General features: G+C 43.4%; 1 protein-coding gene across 12 annotated transcripts in view; it reads left to right on the top strand.

The window, feature by feature from the left end:
- The window catches only part of FREM1 (FRAS1 related extracellular matrix 1), a 301,861-nt gene that overhangs the window by 259,656 nt on the left and 19,635 nt on the right, over positions 1–22,570 (top strand). For all 12 annotated transcript variants that reach the window (XM_062208226.1, XM_062208223.1, XM_062208232.1 and 9 more), the window contains 4 exons: positions 1,950–2,151; positions 2,862–3,009; positions 14,113–14,242; positions 17,509–17,581. In XM_062208226.1, coding sequence (XP_062064210.1) covers positions 1,950–2,151; positions 2,862–3,009; positions 14,113–14,242; positions 17,509–17,581 — 553 coding nt within the window. The remainder of the gene's footprint in view (positions 1–1,949; positions 2,152–2,861; positions 3,010–14,112; positions 14,243–17,508; positions 17,582–22,570) is intronic.

Here is a 22,570-nt window from a genome sequence, read left to right on the forward strand (position 1 = left end):
GCAGTTGTTAAACCAAAAATAATTCCACATTTGGGGAGCGAACCAGCAGATGGAAGGTTGATATCCCTCCCCTTCCTGCCCGCTTCTCTCTACCTTTCAAACAATATGAGGATAGAGAATTTTAAAAAAGGAGCTGTCTGGCCAGCGCCGCAGCTCACTAGGCTAATCCTCCGCCTTGCGGTGCCGGCACACCGGGTTCTAGTCCCGGTCGGGGCACCGATCCTGTCCCGGTTGCCCCTCTTCCAGTCCAGCTCTCTGCTGTGGCCAGGGAGTGCAGTGGAGGATGGCCCAAGTTCTTGGGCCCTGCACCCCATGGGAGACCAGGATAGGCGCCTGGCTCCTGCCATCGGAACAGCGCGGTGCGCCGGCCGCAGCGCGCCTACCGCGGCGGCCATTGGAGGGTGAACCAACGGCAAAAGGAAGACCTGTCTCTCTGTCTCTCTGTCTCTCTGTCACTGTCCACTCTACCTGTCAAAAAAAAAAAAAAAAAAAAAAAAAGGAGCTGTCCTTTTTGCCCACCCACAAATTGAACACTGTTGTGCAAATGCTCCCAGAATCTTTTCTATATCTACACAAACATATATATGGGTGTGTGTGTGTGTGTGTATCTATTATGGCCATCTATTCAGCAACATATTTTTCAATCAATATAAAATTTTGAAAATTGTCATCAATTCACCTTACCCCTTATTCTTTATAATACTACACAATAGTTTATTATATCACAATAACAAAAACTATATTTTTATCATAACTGAAATACTTTGCTGGGATGAACATTTTGGGGTAAATGAAGGTAAGAACGCAGTGATTAGGGGTTAGGGGAATGAAAGTGCCTGTTTTCTAGTGCAGGTGGTGAGTTTATGCTCATCCACCAAACCTCTCCCCGCAGCCTACAACAGTCATTTGCAGGCTGCGCTGAGCTCCACACACTCCACCAGACCTCAGCCCAGCTCTTTGTAGTGTTTGTTCCTGCTCCCACCTGCTGTGGCCTGTCCACCATTGTCACAAGTCTAGCCTACCTGTTTATTTATTTGTCCCTCAGCCTCATTGAAACAAACATGCAAATGTCTGAAAAAAGTCACCTTTTGTTTTTTTCTTACTGGGGTGTTTCTATTTTTATTCAGCATTTTTGCCATTTTTAAAAAAATATTTATTTGAAAGTCAAAGTTATACACAGAGGAGAGGCAGAGAAAGAGAGAGAGGGGTCCTCCATCCAATGGTTCACTCCGCAATTGGCTGCAACAGCCAGAGCTGCGCTGACCAAAGCCAGGAGCTTCTTCTGGGTCTCCCATGTGGGTACAGGAGCCTAACGACTTAGGCCATGTTCCAGTGCTTTCAGAGCTGAATCGGAAGTGGAGCAGCCAGGACTTGAACCAGCACCCATATGGGATGCCAGCACTGTAGGCGGCAGCTTTACCCACTACATCACAGCTCCGACCCCAAGCATTTTTGCCATTTAAACAAAGATCTGCCCCTAAATTCCATGTATTGGTAAAACCATTTCCATTTTGTTTCTGTCAATCACCAAGTCTGGGAAAATTAGGAAATCCTTCTGAAGAGCTAACATTAAGTTTGCAATGCAATTTGCAGGTTAGTTCAAATATATTCACTCATGAAGTATTCCCTGGGCTGCTTCTTGGGTTCAGGCACTGTGGCAGGTGCAAGGAGATAGGGAGAGAAAAAACATGGTATCTGTGCTCTTGGAGCTTATATCCTAAGCGAGTCAGAGAAATAGACAAATCAATTAAATTGGATCAAGATTCCAGGCAGTGTGAGGTTTGCTGAGGATATTGTGAGTAAGATAACGTCTAGCAGAAATTAACAAAAGAGTGTAAGGAATCTGAAACTTGAGAGAGTTTGTCACTGTTGAGCCAGTAGAGACTTGTGCTGCCTGCTGAGGGTGAGAAGTTTTTGGATAACCCCAGATGTAATGATTGATGCTCCAGGTGGACCAGTTGGACAGAACAGCCCCCCGGCTCACACTCTTGCAATGTGCTTCTCAAGTGGAGCTCCTGAAAAATGGCTGCTATGGCATTTACATCACTTCCCGTGTCCTGAAGGCCTCGGACCCTGACACGGAGGATGAGCAGATCATCTTTAAGATTTTACGAGGCCCACAACGTGGACATCTGGAGAACATGACAACAGGTACTAGCTGCCTTAATCCTTGCAATTGCTCATTGTAAAATACCCAGTGGTGAGCAGGGCTGGAGAGTAATTTCATTAAATGCAAGCCCATTTGGTAAACACTCCCTAGGGCTTCCTGGCCTATGCTGTTTATAAATCAGTATTGGTGTAAAAGAGGGTTTGAAGCCGAGTTTTACTAAATTCGGCTTGACTCTAAGAGCTGAATTCCGATTGTTTACAGTTGTTTTCAGTGGCCATCTGATAAGGCAACTGCAGGGACACAGGGTGAGTCAGGACACAGTTCATATTTATGACTCACTCTTTCTTCTGTCATGGATTCTAAATGATATGAAGTCAGTTTCTTTTTCAAATTTTAGTGTTTCCTAATGTTTTTTTTTCTGGGTTGTAAATGATTGCTGCTTTATGAAGAGAGTGATCGCAATATATCACTAGACAAGATGGCACCAAATTATAAATTTTTATTACCGTATCTTTCTATTCCCTTTCTCTTTATATTTTCTTTAAGGCAGATATCTCAGTAAAAAAGTAAATTTAAAGCCTAACTTAAGTTTGTTGCATTTGAATTTTAATATAGTTTCAGTATTGCTAATTTCTTTTATAAGAGATACTTTTTCTGTTCTTTAAATCTGTGTCTAAAAGTAGCTATATAATTTCATTAGCTCTTATTTAATATGTTGATTATCTGTGAGCTTCATGTATTTCTTTTATAGGTGAATTTATTCATGAACAATTTAGCCAAAGGGACCTACACAGAAAGACCATCCTTTACATCATAAGCCCGTCTTTGAAGGAAGTGACTTCAGACCTGGTGGAGTTTCAAATCACGGACCCCAATGGGAACTCTGCCACTCCTCAAATGTAATCTTTTTTGCTTATTCAGTAGTCCTGTCTATAACCTGCGGAGTGTATCTGATTAAGGAAAATGGAATGTTCTTGTTCAAAAAAACTAAGAAGACAAATTGAAACAGCATTTCAAATATCACAGAATTCAGTTTGGAGAAGGACTGCTTAAGGATAGAAAGCCGGTAGCTTTACAGGGAGAGAAAGTTAGGCGGGGTGATGCTGGGAAACTCACACCATGTATGTAGACAGGGACTCTGTCTCACTCACACCCAAAGAAGCTCCTGGCTTGACCCTTCCCCGGGCATCCGGGACTGGGCTGGCGTGCTCTTGTATAAACCATGCAGCAAGAGGTCAGTGTAGCACCAGGTGAGCAACAGAATCTTCTAAGCTACCTGGGGTCAGGAAGAATGAGGCCGTGGGGAAGGTTAGCCCACCATCTCTCTTTCCCAGACAGCAACAAGGTATTATTGAAGGCTGTAACTTACAGGTTAGCAAACTTATCACAGTGAGGATAAAGCCAGCAGAAAGGGAAAATACACCTAGTGACACTTGCAGGGCACAGGAAGTGATGGCCCTCTGAATCCTCGAGATTAGTAAGGTTAATAGACCGTGGTGGCTTCCCCGACTGGGGCCCCTTTCTAGGCTTTCATGCTGCTGACCTCGAGGAACCCACCACCTGGTGGGCGGTCACAGGAAGGCCAATTCATTCTCCTTCGGCTGCGTGTTTTCTTGTCCCTTCCTTTTATTTAATGCCCTTCCCTGGAACCTCAAAGAAAAGCTGTCCGTTTGTCCCTGTCTTACTATTCACCATATCCTAGTCACTCTAAATGCCATAAGTGAGTACAACCCTGTTATGGTCCTTTTAAAGTGGGATGTTGATAAAGGAAGAAAAGAAAGCTAGAAACCTCTTTGTATTCCTCCCTTTTTCTTTCCGATCCTCAATTGTAGTTCCAACCCTCACCAGCAGAGGTCTCTGTTGTCATTTTTACCAAAAAGCTGGCATCCTCTAAAAACATCCCCAGTATTCTATCTTCATATCCTGATACTGTGTAGTACCTGGTCCAGATGTATTAACCCCACAGATTTTTATTAAGTGGCTTCTATATGCCAGGAATACCACATTAGGAGTTGGGAAATAGGCCACGAAAACCTGGCCCCTGGCATTAATATATAATCCTGAGGTTATAAAATTAAACAGATGACCCCACCTCGTATACTGCCTTTGCCTAAGATTAGTGATTCCTTAGAACCACAATTGTTACAGGAAATGTATCAACTACTTTTGGTATCAGACAACTTCCAATTCTCAAGAAAATGCACAAACAAAAACCTTCCTGTCCCCAAATTGTTAATAAATTGACTCTACTTGGTTCTTTAACAAGCTATATTTCAACCACAAAACAGAATACTGAACAGGCTTGCTGTTGGCCTATGACTGGCCTCTGGTCCTCCACACGTGAGCACAGTGTAGCTGACCAATGGCACTGCTTGGACACTGCTTCACCCACATACCCTTTTCATATTTTTGAAGATGCTTTATGTTTTTAAATAACCCTGAGAGTCCTTTAAGAATTATAGCAGAATTTACTTACTGTAATTATAACTGCTAGTGAGGTTTTCAACCAGGCTCCTGTTTGGGTTGGATATCAGTTTTCACGTACCCATTCCGGAGCTATTTCTACTTCAACTCGAACCTATTGGAACTAAATGCTGTAACATATGCCCCCCAACAGGGGGGAATGCAAAAATATCTTTGATTTTTCTCTGACAGAAATTAGGTTATTTTCTTCAGAGCAGGCAGGGCGAGGTAGAAATTACTCAGTATTTATCTTCACAACTTTGGGGTGGTAGAGTTGTCCCCAACCTTATTTGTAAATAAATAGCTTCCAGAATGAGGAGCACATTTTTCCAGTGCGAAGCAATGTTATGAATACCGGATTGTCTTCCCAAGACAGCCAGCAAGTGCCTGGTTACAAGTACACTATAAAACCTGTATTTGCAATGTGGTAATTTTTTTGGTCATGTCATCACCACAACCAAGTGGGAGTTCGTTACCATCGTGACCCTGAATGGGTGATGACGAAACTGACGCATGCAGTTAAGAAGTGGCTTCTCTCCCAAGTTCGTGCAGATGCTAGGTGCTGGGATTCGGGTCAGGGAGTGCGGCTTTGGAGTCCCTGGCTTTCCTCACTGCACTGAAAAGCTTGTTGCCCATTCTGAACGGCTTTGCTAACCTGGCCTGAAGGGAGGGAAGGGACAGCAAGCTTCCCTCCCGTCTTTCTCTCCAGACGTGGGCCAGCCAGGCAGCCAGAAAGAAGGAATACTTACTGCTCGGGAACCGTACTGCTCAGTGGGTTTTTAAAATGTTAGTTATAGGTGTCAGTATTGATGTGCCTTCTACGTCTATCACATTGGGAATTGGTAGAATACAGAGGGGCAGCGTTGTGGTGCAGTGGGTTAAGCTGCCACTTGGGACAACAGCATATCACATAAGAACACCAGTTCCGGTCCTGGCTGCTCTGCTTCTGATCCATCTTCCTGTTAAGATCCCTGGGAAGGCAGCAGATGATGACCCTTGTACTTGGGTTCCTGCCAACCATGTGGGATACCCAGATGGAGTTCAAGGTTCCTGGCTTCAGCCTGGACCAGCCCAGGCTGTTCTGGGCATTTGGGGAATCTACCAGCAGATGGAAGATCTCTCTGCCTCTCCCTTTCTCTCAGTCACTCTGCCTTTCAGACAAATACATTTTAAAAATATATATTAATAATAAATCATTAAACTTGAAGCTAAAAGATGCCATTTGAGCTTTATCTCTGCCATTTACATAGTGATTATCTAAGCCTTAGAGACCCTATCTGGAAAAACGGTGCAATATTACAATTTGTTTAGAAAAACAAAGACGATCAAAAATGTGAAAGCATCCCATGTGTCCTGTAAATACCTCGGATGCCATCTGTGACAACTACTGGTGTCACTAACTCCTGTGGATACGATGAACTGCAAGAGAAGTGTCCTGGAAACCTTTGGTAGACTAGAAAACCTACTTTAGGCCGGTGCCGCGGCTCAGTAGGCTAATCCTCTGTCTGCGGCACCAGCACCCTGGGTTCTAACCCGGTCGGGGCGCCGGATTCTGTCCCGGTTGCTCCTCTTCCAGTCCAGCTCTCTGCTGTGGCCCGGGAAGGCAGTGGAGGATGGCCCAAGTCCTTGGGCCCTGCACCCGCATGGGAGACCAGGAGGAAGCTCCTGGCTCCTGGCTTTGGATCAGCACAGACCTTTCTCTCTCTCTCTCTCTCTCTCACTGTCTAACTCTGCCTGTCAAAAAAAAGAAAGAAAACCTACTTTAAATTGGAAGTTGATTCTGAGATGATTCACAAAGTGAACACTCAATATGTGTATGAACCAAAATGCTCAATGCTGTGGAGCATTGGCTTAGAATTACTAGAATCATTATGAATCTATGCAGGGGTAAAAGCCTTCTTAGGAGCAGCCATTTGGTTGAGACACTGACTTGGACACCCACATCCCACGTCAGAGAGCCTGAGTTCGAATCCCATCTCTACTTCCCATCCAGCTTCCAGCTAATGTGTACCCTGGGAGGCAGCAGGTGATGGCTCAAGCAGTTGGCTTCTTGCCTTGCACATGGGAGACTGGGGGTGAGTTCTATGCTCCTGGCTCCAGCCTGACCCAGCCCTGCCTGCTGCAGGCAGTTTGTCTCTCCCTCTGCCTTTCAAATAAATACTTTTTAAAAAGTTTACCAAACTGTTTGAAAAACAAAAAACCCTTTTGTAATGAAGCTAAAGGGACTAGTGGTGCAATCTGGAGCCAAAAGGGGGCCCGTGTTCAGTGGGAATGTTCCAGAATCTAGATTGCCAAGAAGTTTTAGCTATGGCAGTCTTTCTGTGTCGTGTCGGAAGATTTTCCTTTTTAAAAAGTGTTAGAAATATTGGTCTCTCTTTTTTTTTTTAAGATTTTATTTATTTGAGAGGTAGAGTTACAGACAGTGGGAAGAAGAGACAGAGAGAAAGGTCTTCTTCAGTTGGTTCACTCCCCAAATGGCCAGGTCTCCCACACGAGTGCAGGGGCCAAGGACTTGGGCCATCCTCCACTGCTTTCCCAGGCCACAGCAGAGAGCTGGATTGGAAGAGGAGCAGCCGAGTCTAGAACCAGTGCCCATATGGGATGCCGGTGCTGCAGGCAGAGGATTAACCCACTGTGCTACGGCGCCGGCCCCAGAAATGATGTTCTTTAGGTAAGAATAATCAAATTTGTACCAGCTAACATTATGTGGGTTTTTTTGGGGAGGGGGGAGGGGAGATGTATTTATTTGAAAGGGAAAGTGATAAAGGAAGAGAAGTCTTCCATCCTCAGGTTCACTGCCCAAATGACAGCAATGTCTGGGGCTGGTCCAGATTGAAGCCAAGAACCTGGAACTCCATCCAGGTCTCTCACATGGGTAGCAGGGGCCCAAGTATTTGGGTCGCCTTCTGCTGCTTTCCCAGGCACATTAGCAGCGAGCTGGATCAAAAAGTGGAGCAGGTGAGACTTGAACCGGCGCTCCAATAAGGGATGCTGAAGTTGCGAGTGGCGGCTTAACCTGCTGCGGCACAGCTATGGCTCCTAGCATGCTTGTCTAATTCATCCCATCCCAGAATCTGAGATGCTTGTATGAACTGGGACTCTGTCAGAGATACGATTCGCAGTGTGTGTAAACCTGCCTGGACTATAGACCTGCCCCTCAGTCATCCCACCCCCACATAGACGAGCTCAGGGAACAAGTTCTTCATGGAATACATTTGTGAGATACTGTTGTAAAGACCAATTACTTTATACTGTTGGAATCCATGAAGTTTGCATATTTATATTTGGCTAACTGCCTGAATTTCAGGCACTGTGCTAGGTCCTTTCACGTGTATTGGCTGATCTGCAAAACACACTCCTCTGGGATCAGTAAGGAACTCTTGGCTCAAAGCATTTCGGCAATTATCCCGCAGCTCTCTGGATGAGTGACAGCTGATCATGAACTCTGACATCCAGACCTACACCAGTGCTCGTCTTATAGGCTCGTGCCTTGGCGTGTCTCATTCATAGACTCGTGTCTACTCTTGAGCTCAGGTTGAATCTCCTAGATGCTGTGCATAGCTCCCAAACTAAGTTACACAGGGCCTGCTTCATTCAGCACGATCACCTTTGAGAATCATGGAATGTAGCCACTCTCTGGCCAAGAGAGTTTTCCTAATGCGTCTTCCATGTTGACCTCTTTCTTGTGCCCGTGGAACAAAGAGTGAACTTCAAAAGGAAAGTCGGCCCAAGTTGAAGTTCTTGGTAATGCTGTGGCTGCTTCTCCAGCTGCTGGAGTAGCCACACTCTGATTCTTTTTCTTTCTCTGGCTACCTGTGTTTTACACATTGGTGCTCTATTACCCATAGTTGGCCTTCAAAGAGAAAGGACAGAAGAAATAAAAACAGAAAAGGAATTTCTATCAGGTGAACTTTGCAATGTTTCAGCAGCTTATATGAAACACCTTGTAGGGGAAGAGGTTGAAACTCTTGGCTAGCTAATGCATCCGCATTACCTGCAAGCCGGGAGCTAAAGGATTTGTCTCCAGACTGGATCTTAGGAAAGCACAAAGGGAAGGAAAACAGCACTGATTAAGCACCCACTGTGTACAGGTGCTTTATCCATGTTAACTGATTTCAATTTTAATCATTTCACATGAGTATAGTTCTCATTCTGAAGATAATGAAAATTTAGACCTGGAGAGACTTATTGGACCATAATCTTACAGTAATAAGTAGTTACAAGGCGTGTTTGACTGCAAAGCACTTGTTTTGGGTACTTGCTAAGCTACTTCTTGGATAAACACTATTTCCCTGTTATCAAGAGAAAGAGAGGAAAATGAAAACACAGGTGTTCATAGAATTTGATTATTGAGCTTAATAGCATCATCTTTGATCTCTTTGCTTGGACACTTGGAAAAGTATTTTTTAACATTTCAGCTTTCTTAAACATATGCTGCTTGATTAAAAACGATAATCTAATTATATGATTAATCACAATTTTAGCTTCCATAAAACTTTTTACTGAGAAGCTCAAAATACTTAATGAGCATTTATGAAGGTTAATTTAACCCCTTTGAAGTATAGATGCATCATCATTACATGTGGGAAGTGAGGAAACTGAGGCAGGGAGGGGCTAAATACCTTTTTCACAACTCTTAGTAACCTAAGTTAACATCCCAAATCCTGAAGAGGTGTTGTAACACCACATGTTGCTTTCATTTTGTTGTTCCTTCACATAAATGAATCAAGTAGCCACAACATAAAACACCAGAAAGCATGTGTGTTTTACTCTGGAACAGTCTCTTAACCTTAGTTGAATTGTCTGCATTTGGAGGCAGATGGTTCTTTCCCATAGGGGAGCATCCTGTGCTGGGTAGGCGTTCATCAGCATCCCAGCTTCTATCCACAGAATGCTGGTACCACCCTCTTCCCAACTGTGACATGAAGGCTTTCTGCGTATAGCCCCAAATGTTGAGAACTACACACATGCCTAAGAAAATAGCACACATGTGTGTTATGATTTCTGATAGAATGTTCTTTTATCAGTGCCATCTTTCTCTCTTCTCTAATAAAGTCTAACAATAGAGAACCCAGAGTAAATCAGGCCTAGAGAGAACATGTGGGCATCATCTAGCCTAGCATTTTTTTCCAGTTCTGTGAAAGATGATATTAGTAGGGGTGGGGAGGAAAACATGTCCAGTGATCAACTTATCTTGGGAAACAGTGGGCTAAACAAGATTCCTTTGTTTAATTAGCAAATATTTGTTGAGTATTTACTATGTCCTAGACACTCTATGGGAGACTTGGGATACATCAATGAACCAAAGACCCGTGTTTCCCAATCTAAGTCAGGTGGCATGTCAAACGTGATCTCCACTTTGGAGAATGAAAAGGTCAGTCACCATAATGGGGATTGCAGGGCCAGGCTTTAGGGAGGAGGTTGCGATTTTAAGTTCAGTGTTTATTGTATTGTATTGTATTGTATTGTATTGTATTTGACAGGTAGTGTTACAGACAGAGACAGAAGGTCTTCCCTCCGTTGGTTCACCCCCCAATGGCAGTGCTGAGCTGATCCGAAGCCAGGAGCCAGGTGCTTCCTCCTGGTCTCCCATGCGGGTGCAGGGCCCAAGAACTTGAACCATCCTCCACTGCCCTCCCGGGCCACAGCAGAGAGCTGGACTGGAAGAGGAGCAACCGGGACTAGAACCTGGTGCTCATATGGGATGCCGGCGCCATAGCGGAGGATTAACCAAGTGAGCCACGGCACCGGCCCCAAGTTGGGTGTTTAAACAGCTTTCCTTTGGCTTGACTGCTTAGAACTAGTGCGTGCCAGGGGAACTAGAAGCCCCACAGCAGCTAATCCAGTTGTATTTCCAATAATCCATGCTGTTTCTCTCATTCACATTAGTGGTGGGTGAAGCCCATGATGTAGCTTTAATATTGAACCAGCTTTTCTATGGTGATGAAAGCCCCAAAACCCTATGGAGGTAGTTCTGAACTGGGGTGACCTTCCTGCCAGGGGCATTTGACAGTGTCTGGGTTGTTCAGACTAGGGGGAAAGAAGTGCTGCTCTGTGTAATGGGTATAGGTCAGGGTTGCTGCCAGATAGCTTTTACACACAAGGCAGCCCCCACCACAAAGGATCACTTGTTCCAAAATGTCCACAGCGCTGAGGATGAGAAACCCTGACCTGGCTTAAGGAGTTTTCACCTCCTTTGAAATGACCAGAAATGATTGCCATATGGGTTTTACATAAAGTGTGTCTGTAAACCTCATTTCTGAGCACAGAATGAATTTTACTCATTGGTAATAGGAGAATGGAGGGATCATTAAAATGAACCAACATGTATCTGCATGACACCTCACACGTCCAGAACTTTCCAGATTTCTCTCATGGGTTCCTGCATTTGTATATTAACATAATGCTAAGCATATAGCTGCTTGGCTTCTTGCAGGGAGAATTCCCAAGTGATTGCCCACATCTCTTATTTTTCTCACAGGTGTTTATGTAGAGTTTAAATAATCACAGTGTCAGTATAGAAAGGTCTTCTAAAATATGGCGCTACAAAAAAAAAAAAATCACATTCAAACATATGTTGCCCATATCCTGTAAGTATGCAGGAACTTTGCTATTTAAATATTTTTCTGGAGAATACATAACTGGCTTAAATTTCATGGTTTCTCAATTGATCTTCATTACTTGCAGTGAGTAGACTTAAGAAAACACAATAAAATGTTGTGTAATGACAATCTTAACCCATAAACATTATGTAGCTTTCTAATAGTGCTTCAGAGAAATGCGTGTGCATTCCCAAACACTGAGCCCTTTATACTTGGAAGCTGCATAGTCCTATGAATTGTTGCCTTTCGGATCTAGGTCAGCAACCGACTTACATTTAGTTTTAGGCACTGAGGTCACCCAGATCTGCAGAGTGACATTGGTGGATTCTTGGGTGTCGTGGTTAGCATCACAATGGGTGGATTCTCAGAGCTACATGTTGATATTCACATGAACCTTACCAAGACCCAAATTTATCTGTTTTACCTCCCTGCTCTTCCCTCCCCTTTTCCTCTTTCTGTCTTTTCCTCTATCCCATCTCACTGATTTTCTTCCCTCTTCTCATTTACCTGGATTCTTTAGGAATTCTTAGCAACATGTTCTTTCTAGTAGAATTTATGATATCCTACTTGCTTGCTATCTTATACTAATTCTTTAAGTCTTTATTTCTGTATTTCTTGATTCTGTCTCATGCCAGATTTGAATTCAGTTGAATCAAAAACTCATGAGGAGCCCAGTATTTTTTAATATAAGGATTCTGGTTTAATGGCAAAAACGTTATAAAGTCCAACATGCAGTAACAGTAAGCTTCATATTTAATGATTGAATAAGTATATTTCTATAGAGGTATGAACCTCTGATAATTTCACACTTCTGCCCTCTCTCTCCTCCGGGCTCTCAAGCCTTAGGTATGAACCAGAGCAATTGCATTTTGCTAGTGAACTTCCTAGGCAGGGTGTGAGTATGACCTGTGACCAGAGCAAGGTCACCAAGCAGCTGGGAATAAACTTGCTCTCAATTTGAATTGCCCCCAGGAAAGGCTGGAGAGCCTGTGAAATGTGTGAACTCAAGTTCCACACAGTAGGCCGCAGAATTTCTAGTCCCATGAAAAAATTTTAAAACTCTAAAAAGTTGAGAGGGAAAGGTATGAATCTGGGAGTTTTAGAAGTACAGTAAGGTAACTACAGAGTGTTTCATGAAGCCAAAATAACAGGAAATGAGAAAGCAAAAGCTCTGGGGATGTCATGGACAGCCATGGTGAAGGCTGCCATGTCCTGTATACTGCTACATTGCAAGGTCCCCGGTGGTGGGAACAGTAAGAATATGCCTAGAAATGTTTAGGTGAGACATTTGCAATACTCGCCCCTCAAAAAGGGTGAAGGTGAGGGGGGATTTCATGTTGCTCTACTGGAGATCAAGCAATAAACGTGAGGGACTTCAGTTGGGAAGAGCAGTGGTAGAGGCAGAATGGGAGACTTAGCGAATCAGATTCATGCTTGAATTTCATCTCTGCCACCTGTTAGCTTTACCAGAGCTTCTTGCCTTTGAGCAAGTTACTTACCTTCTCTGAAGCTGGATTTTCTTTTCTTTATTGAAAAAATAAAAGTTCTCTAGATGATGAATATTAAAGATGACAATTTCCATCAGATGTTAGACTCAGTAAATACATCACAGAAAAAGAATACTCTTGATTTATCAGGTTTATTCAGCTGTACGCAGTCAGTCCTCCACATCCGTGGGTTCCATACCCACAGTTCCAACCAACCACAGATCAAAAATATTTCAAAAAAACTGTATCTATACTGAACTACATAGACTTTTTTCTTGTCATTATTCCCTAAATGATACAGTGTAGCAGCTATTTACATAGCATTTACATTGTGTTAGGTACTATAAGTAATCTAGAAATTAACATATACAGAAGGATCGCATAGGTTATTCGCAAATACTATGCCATTTTTGGTGTTGAACTTGAGCTTCTGAGGATTTTGGTATGCTTGGGGAATCCTGGGACCAATCCCTTGCCAATCATGAGGGGCAATTGTAATTGCACCAAGCTATGTAGAAGTACGGCCCTTTGACATATACAGAGAAAGGCATAGATAACAGTTTTAAAACACATGCATATTTTAATTCCTAGGCGCATCATCAAGGATAACTTGTTAAACTGAATACAAGCTCAGAGAAGATAGGTATGCGGAAGGGCTTTTGCTGCACGAATGAAGAAAGCCTCCAGATGAGAGGGGATTTCATGTCAATGTCTTTGCCAAAAATAAGTGTCTCTTAGAATTTCACAACTGCCAGTTCCTTCCCTTTGGAACACTCAAGTCTGAGTCCCTTTTTGTCATTAGTAACCGTGAGCCCTTTGGTAGTCTTTCAACTTTAGTTTATTCATTTGTGAACTGGAATTCTAGTACTTGTACTGTCTACTTCACAAGGTTGTTGTAAGAATCAAATGAGTGGGGCCAGCACCATGGCTCACTTGGCTAATCCTCCACCTGTGGCGCCGGAATACCATATGGGCCCCGGGTTCTAGCCCTGGTTGCTCCTCTTCCAGTCCAGTTCTCTGCTGTGGCCCGGGGAAGGCAGTGGAGGATGGTCCAAGGTGCTTGGGCCCTGCACCCACATGGGAGACCAGGAGGAAACACCTGGCTTCTGGCTTCAGATCAGCACAGCAATGGCCGTGGTAGCCATTTGGGGGGTGAACCAACGGAAGGAAGACCTTTCTCTCTGTCTCTCCCTCTCACTGTCTGTAACTACCTGTCAAATAAATAAATAAATAATCTTTTAAAAAAATTAGAGAATGTTAAGAAAGCTTTCTTGTGAACTACAAGGTATCAAACCAATGTCAAGAATTTCTATCTGTGCTGTAGGTTGAGCAACCACACTAGCCACCAGGATGAGAACCTGTGGCTCAGTCTCCCTCCCAGCAGAGAATCCCTAATGAGCACTTCTCTGTGTTTCTTATGGTTTCTCTTTCCTTTTCCCTTCCTGCACAGATTGGAGTTAAAGTGGTCTCATATCGAATGGTCACGGACTGACTACGAGGTCTGTGAGAACATGGGTGTGTTGCCCTTGGAAGTTACTAGAAGAGGATATTCCATGGACTCAGCCTTTGTTAGTGTAAAGGTAATGGCTATAAAATGCACATTGCTAAGCTAAGACTTCTTTGTTTGTTGGTGCCTTTATTAGAAAAATTTAATGTACTGAGGAAATTTCAAAGCGTGGGGATGTTACTCTATTCTGAAAATCCTATGTGTACAATATCCTTATTCCTAGCTTTCATCTGGCCTAATTAACTCCCAGATAGGGTGTTATGCCCACAGTCCGTGGTCCCCCAAAAATCACACCACCAGAGACTGAAGTTGAAGCCAATTAGCAGGGTCGTTTTTATTATGAGTTCGAACCCAGGCCTCTCAGTGCCTCCAGGAGAGGAAGCCCCCGAGAAGCCCTAAGCCCAATTCTTACAGAGCTTTTATTATCATGTACAAGCAGGCTTTAGGGGAAAGCTTAGGTCAAGTTGACACTTCTGATAAGTCCCAACATCGCCGCTGACTCCAGGGTAGGGGGTTGTTATCTCAAGCTTTAAACCTCCCTTTTACATTCCTGGACCTGGGTCAGGGTAGGGTCACATTTGGCCAGGTGGAGGAAAGGGGGCGTACGATAGCGAGGGCCAGGAACGGGCAGTGGTGCAGGTCGTACAATAATCAACTTAATGTAGTTACTGGATTACTTAGCTCAACATCTAACATAACACATATATAAAGTCAAAGACACTTAGCATTGCTTATTATTACTACTAGTTGCCTAATAAGCTAATGTGATTACACTTTAGGTTACATTAAAATAATGATAATATTTTCTAGCACTGTTATAATGGATAATAAGAGCATAGTAAAAGCTGGTTGTGCAGGTGTCTTCTCAAGGGTTCTTTAAACCAATTTTTAGTTTTGAAATTGGTCATTTTTACACACTTTAAGGTTTTATTTCAATATATATTTTTTATTTATTTATTTGAGAGGTAAAGTTACAGAGAGAGGGAGAGACAGAGAGAAAGGTCTTCCATATGCTAATATATTCCCCAGATGGCCACAATGGCCAGAGCTGTGCCTATCCAAAGCCAGGAGCTTCTTCCAGGTTTCCCATCTGGATACAGGGGCCCAAACACTGGGGCCATCTTTCTCTGCTTTCCCAGGCTATAAGCAGAGAGTTGGATCAGAAGAGGAGCAGCCAGGACACAAATCTGATTCCCATATGGGATGCTGGCCGCACAGGCAATGGCTTAGCCTACTATGCCTTAGCACCAGCCAGCACTCTTTTTAAAGTTTGATTTCACAGGGAGATCTATCCAACTTCATGAACTCGGTCCCAGCTTAGCTGCAGAAGAAGTTGAATAGAAGAAAGTCTGCGGGGGGTACCCAGTGTTTTTAGTCCTCAAATGGCTTTCTTTTGGAATGTGCCTCAGTAACTTTTCCTGGCATCAGGGGAAGAGGTAAATCTGAAGACTTAATCCTGTGATAAGAGTCATCCAAGTCATGTAAAATTACATGGTTAAAAAAAAAATTAAAAGAAAAGCACAGAGTTAACTTCTGTGGAAAAATGGCATCTCTGTTAATTCTCAGTCATTGCAATGAATTCAAATCGCCCTCAACACCTCATGCACCCCAGTCAGCCATATCTGGATTTAGTCTGTATCTTTCTGGTGCATATAGGCTCTTTTCCCCCGAGTTTTATTGTTATTAAAATAGCAGAAAACTCGATACGCTGTGTAATTTTCCAGAAGACTGCTTAGAGGTGGTTTGCTAGTGATCCTCTGGCCCTCCCTAGAAGGCAGCATATGCTGTAGTCTGCAGTTTTGGGCCCCGTTACCATCCACCTTTCCAGGTAGAAAGAGTAGACATGATGTGCATGGAACCTCGTGTCTACTTAAACTGAATGCCCACTGTGAACCTGTCTGCTGAGTGTGCAGGCCTTCATCCAACAAGGTCCCTGGGTCTTTCAGGATTTCTATACCTGGAGCACCTCCTACCACCTTACTGGCCACTTGACAGGGAGAGAGAAAGCACTTTTGCTCCAGTTTGAATTGTGCACCTTCACCTGACTGATTACTCCAACTACCTACCTTGCTCCAGACCATTCTTTTTCCCACATAGGATTCTGTAAACTCAGTGGTGGTAAATACTAGGTAATTGCACATGCAAGACCCATGCAGGGAAATATAGCTCCCAGCATATGGTGGCTACAGGTGTACAATGGGCTGCCTTTTCACAATGAAAGGTGGTTCAGGGGGAGCCTTGGCATTGAAGACCAAGAGCAAATGGAAGTGTGGGAAGTAATACCTTTCTTCAGCAAAATGTTTCCACTGCCTGTGTTTTGTGGTAGAGATGGGTCTGAGAGCTCCTGGAAGAAGAATTTTTAAGTTTTTCATTGTGCACATCTTTCCTTTTTGAGAAGGCACAGCACCATATTAACCAACTTCCCTGGCTATCTGAAATGTCAAAAAACAAATGTCCAAAAGTAACAATGCCCATGATGCCCATGGAAGGTTCTCATTAGATTACCTCCTTTTCAAATCAACCCGGCGTGCTTTGCTTAACACATAGGTAGGCACTTCTTGGGCAAGTTTAAGGTCGGAACCTCAGAGCCCAAAATCACGCCTTCGGTTTTCAGTGCAGGCACTCAGGAGCCAAGCATGAGTCCATAGTCCTTTTAAGACTGGGCGATGTGTTTTTCAGCTTACTTGATGGGCCCCTAGAGCTGGGGAATCTGGGTGTAGATTGCCTTTGTGCGGCTGTTCACCAGGGCTGTCAATCCCACAATGCTCTCATTCATGTCGGTGAAGAGTGATGGTTTCATCCAGACAGGAAAATGGACCAGACTTGTTTGAGTTCATCTGGTCTGAAGGCTTTTGGTGCCCTGGAGCCTGCAGGATCCCTCAGTGCTGGCTGACAGATCATCACCCGGGTGTCAGAAGTATCCCCCAACCCCCCCCCCCCCCCTTACCTCTCTCTCTCCCTTTTCTTTGATGCACTGCTTTAAAACCAAGCTGGGATAAAGAGAAGGCAGTAAAATAAAATAGTGCTTTGGTAACAAAGAGAAAAATATTGTTTAAAATTCAAGTGACTTTCTCCAATAACTGAATCACATATAAAGGATAAGCAATAAAAAAAAAAAAGCAAAAAGCTTTCCTTTCCATTGATATTAGTCTTGCAGAAAGGGAACTTTGAGAAAGATCCATGTAAGCTTGACTCTAAAGTGGTTTATTACAATAAAAACCCACATAATATTAAAAACAGATTTAAGAGCATGAGTTTAGTCTAGTATGGGGCACAATTGATTTTTTTTATTATATAACATTTATCTTTACTTTAAAAAGACATTTGTTTCCCTTTAAGGTCAACCAAGTGTCAGCAACAGTTGGGAAAGATTTCACTGTGACTCCATCTAAACTGATCCAGTTTGATCCAGGTACATTTTCTGTCCACTGTTTGTTTTACATGTTTGTAACCCAGTCTGATGATTATGGAGAAGACAGAATATTATACAGCTTTAGCCATCAGGAACTCCTTGGGGACCCACATCACCCCACTCCAAAAGAGTTGAATTTGCCTTTATTTTTATTTTATGACAGTGAATGCTCATTTAAAATGAGAAGAAAGATCATAACAGATAACAAATATAAAATAGCAAAGCATACATCCAAAGCAATCAAGAACAAATAAAGTCATTTTAACAATTATTTAAAGGCCTGGCATAAAGCTACAATGATTTAATTGCCTTGGAGTTTGATGGAAATTCTCAGAATGTTATGTTTACATGAGTTCCTGAAGGGTATTTCTAAATTATCCTGCTTGGAATAGATTGATCTAGGAAAATTCCCAGGGAAATTCTTTTTTAAAGGTTTATTTATTTATTTGAAAGGCAGAGTTAGAGAGAGAGAGAGAGAGAGAGAGAGAATCTTATGTCTGCTGGCTCATTCCCCAGATGGCCCCTGTTGGGGCTGACCAGGATGAAGTCAGAAGCCAGGAACTCCACCAAGATCTCTCATGTGAGTGGGAAGAGTCCAGATGCTTGGGCCATCTTTTGCTGCTTTTCCAGTGTACCAGCAGGGAGCTGGATGGGAAACGGAGCAGCTGGAAATTGAACTGGTGTTCATATAGGATACCAGGCATTGAAGGCAGTGGCTTAACCCACTGTGCCATAGCACAGGCCCCAGGGAAATCATACTTTAACTAAATAGCATTTACTTTTTTTGCATTTGTGGCGAGTAGCTGTTGAGTCTAGCAGTTAAAATGCTTCTTGGGACACCTGATCCCATCCCATATCAGAGTATATGAGTTCTGGTCCCAGCTCCACTCCTGATTCTAGCTTCCTGCAAATGCACACCCTGGGCCAGGAGCAGGTGATGGCTCAAACAGCTGAGTCTGTACCATCCATATGGAGAACTGGATTGAGTTCCTGGCTCCCAGTTTTGGTCTTGCCCAGATCCAGCTGTTGTGGGCATTTGGGAAGTGAACCAGTGGATGGAAGCAATCATCAAGCACTTGTGCGCGCACGCGCTCTCGTACTCGCTCGCTCTCTCTCTCTCTCTCTCTCTCTCACACACACACACACACACATACATACAGCTTTTCAAATAAATAAAAAGGAAAATTGAATTTGTGGAAAAATTTTGCTAGGTTCCAAAGGGAATACAAAAATTCGGTGACTGCTCTCAGGATGTTTTATCCACAAAGACAGGGGGCCACAGGGACATGAAAAAACTCACTGATTATGCATCAGGACTTAAAGGGTGAGCCATTGTTCTGGCTAAGGAAAGTTCTGAAAGATTTTGCAGGGAAGGCAATATTTAGGCAAGAAGAAAAGGAAGGAAATGCCAGTCTGAGGGTCCAGCACAGAAATGTGGAGACGCTTTGGGGCCAGTGTTGTGGCCTGGAAGGTAAAGCTGGCGCCTGCTATGACAGCATCCCATATGGGCACTGGGTCAAGTCTCACTGCTCCACTTCCAATCTAGCTCCCTGCTAATGTGCCTAGATGCTTGCATCTTCCACCACTAACACATAACATTGCTGGAACAGACCAAGAAAAAAAATGGCCTAATGACCATCACCATCCCAAAATTGACAATCATGATATTAAAGGCAGAAAGAAATGGCTTGCTGCTGTTTATTACAGGATGTTTGACCACTATGCTAATTCCTCAGGGCTGCACAACAAAGTACCACAAAGGGAGTGGCTTCAAAAACATACATTTACTCTTGTACAGTTATAGAGGCTAGAAGCCAAGGGCAAGGGCAGGATCCCCCTGAGACCTATGAGGAAGAGACTCTCTCCGGCCTCTCTCCCAGCTCCTGGAGCTTTGTTGGTGTTTCTGGGCTTCTCCTGCATCACCCCAGACTCTGCCTTCATCTTCAGTGGTGCACTTCCTGTGTGTGTCCAAATTTCCTCCCTCTTATAAGTCACAGTAGATTAGGGAGACCCCCTTTTCCAGTATGACTCTACGTTAATTAATTACATGCACAATTACCCTATTTCCAAATAAGGTCACATTCTGAGTTAGTGGGAGTTAAGGCTTGACCTTATAAATTTTTGAAGGGCCAATTCAGCCTGCACAAATGAGCCTCCACTTTGACACTCAGACACCCAGTGTTGTTATGGCCTTCTTCCTGTGATATGTAACTTACTGACAGAGGATGCGTTGATTCCTTTTTTTTTTTTTTAAATTTTTGACAGGCAGAGTGGACAGTGAGAGAGAGAGACAGAGAGAAAGGTCTTCCTTTGCCGTTGGTTCACCCTCCAATGGCCGCCGCGGCCGGCACGCTGCGGCCGGTGCACCGCGCTGATCCGAAGCCAGGAGCCAGGTGCTTCTCCTGGTTTCCCATGGGGTGCAGGACCCAAGCACTTGGGCCATCCTCCACTGCACTCCCGGGCAACCGGGACAGAATCCGGCGCCCCGACCGGGACTAGAACCTGGTATGCCGGTGCTGCAAGGCGGAGGATTAGCCTGTTGAGCCACGGCGCCGGCCAGGATGCGTTGATTCCTCAGGCTGACTACACTGTGGAGGAAAATTGTTCCCATCATAATTTTGATGTTGACCCTCAGGCTGCTACAGGCTCTGGTGTTCTGGTCAACCTGACCATAGACGGGTTTGATGCATTTGCACTGTCATTTTAGTTTGTACATTGTATTAAGTTGGGCCAGGCTGAAGCTGGAAGCCTATAACTCAGTCTGGGTCTCCCATGTGGGTGACAGGGACTCAATTTATTTGAATCATCACCTGCTGCCTCTCAGGTGCTCAATAACAGGAAGCTGGAATATGGAGCTGATCTGGGACTGGAACCTGGGTACTCTGATATGGGGTGTGGCTGCCTTAACTGCAGGGCTAAATGTTCAACCCTGTCCCTGCTTTTTGGAGTCAAGAGTCTCTGCCATATGTTGTCTTTGTTGTTTGAGTTCTGTTTGTGCCAAGATCAGGAGTGATTTTGGATTCCAGCAGGTTTTGAGCAGCCCACCAGGAATTCTGTTTGGGTTGATAGGAACTAGAATGCTTCACACTAGGGGAGGCTCTGAAATTTACCTCTTGGAGATTCACTGGGTAAGATAAACACCCGTCTAGAGGAGTTTACATGTTGTTCTGAGTAGATCCTAATGACTTCTGGGGCTTTAAATAATCTTATAATTGTAGAGACTCTTTAAACATTTTAAGAAGTAATACAAGCATATCTTATAATGAGAAAAAATTAACACTTGGCTGTTCATTATTTTGGAATTTCTTAAGCCAGTAATAGTTTCATAAACCACAGTTTTGCTTTAGAGAATTTTTCATTTGCCCATACCCAGGTCTAGTCAATATTTATTTACCCATTTTGTTAATCTTTGCCTCTTTGTGATCTGGTGTCCCTATCCCATTCCTCTGCCACCTTCACCCTCACCCCTTCTTTGCCCGGAGCAATCTGCCCGTACCTTTAAAAACAGAAGCTTCTAAGATCAGGTGAAAGAGTAAAGAGAGCAATTAAATATAGTGAGATCTTTTAGATTTGGAGAACACTTAGGAAGGAAGTGGGGAGAAAGCCTCCTGGTTGCTATTGTATGAAACCAGAAGGTAGATCCTAACTAGGTTGCATTCTGCTGTTGTGACTGATTTTGAATCAATGTGTAAATGCTCTGCAGAAAAAGGATTGTTTTCCTTTCATATATTTGTTCTTGAAAGGTTTGCTGCATTCTCAGTTGAAACTTCATCATTTCTATCAGTCATAATGTTTTCCAAAGGAACAGATCTGTGGCATTTACTAAAAAATATTGAAAAAAACATCTTTCAATAACAAAATCTACTCAGGAATTCACCTTTTCTACCAAGTGGGATGTGCTGTATATGAAAAGACAGCTTCTCTCTCCTTTTCAGCACCTTTTGTTTTGTGGGAACAGGGAGCCAGTTCAAGCCTTCCAAAAATGCTCGTGTATCTCAGGGACTTAACAAATACTTTGCACCTTGAAGGTAGAAGAGGAAGGGAAAAGAAAAAAAACAATGAAGTTCTTATTTCCAATCTCATTAAGTTAAAAGCAAGTTGGTCCTATATACACACCTGGTGGGCATAGAAACACAGCTGAAATGCAGGCAAATAAATCACAAGCACTTCAGTGAACTCAGAGGAGATTTTTGCTGACCATCTGGTTCTGCTCCATAAGACCCAACAAAAATGGTGGGTTTTTTTGGGTAGTGGAAGGAGTACTTAATTTTTTAAAAGAAGGGGGCAGTTGGTTAGGGCTTGAATATATTTTTGTATTGGATTTTTATTTAAAGAATGCATAACTTTTTGGTTTAAAGGTCAAGATATTCACTATTAAGTTTCAGTATCTGTGTGCTTTCTGCATTGTTTGCTGTCATTTGCCCATGCCAGTTTTACTACAGCAGCCACCTATGTGGTCTCACAACATCTAGCCTCTCTGTCTGCTCTCAGTCAACAAGCTAGACTCATTTTGCTGCAACATGTACTTTCAATGTGCCACTTCTCTTTTCTAGAACCATCCCACTTGCCTGTGGTTTAAAGTCTGAATCTGGATGTCTGGGTTGCAGGGCTCTCTGCAGTTTGTGAACTACCTTTGCCGTCCTACAGCTTCCTGCCCACTGCTGTCTCCTCTCACCCTCCCCTGACCAAGGCCTCTGCTTTGCCACCTTCCTACCTTTGCTTACATTGTTTTCTCATTTCCTCTGTCCAAATCCTTCCAATTCTGGAGCGCATATATATATATAAACATAGCACTCTAGCCTACACCTCTTGGCAGCTAATCATACACGACTTTGAATAGTTATAACCCTCCATATCCATGGGTTCCAAGTCCACTAATTCAACCAAACGTGGGTCAAAAACACTTGAAAAGAAAATTGTGTCTGTATTGAACCTGTGTGAAATTTTTTTCTTTTCATTATTCCCTAACCAATAGAGTATAACAACTAT

The sequence above is a fragment of the Lepus europaeus genome, chromosome 12 (assembly GCF_033115175.1).
Source record: "Lepus europaeus isolate LE1 chromosome 12, mLepTim1.pri, whole genome shotgun sequence".
NCBI lineage: Eukaryota > Metazoa > Chordata > Mammalia > Lagomorpha > Leporidae > Lepus > Lepus europaeus.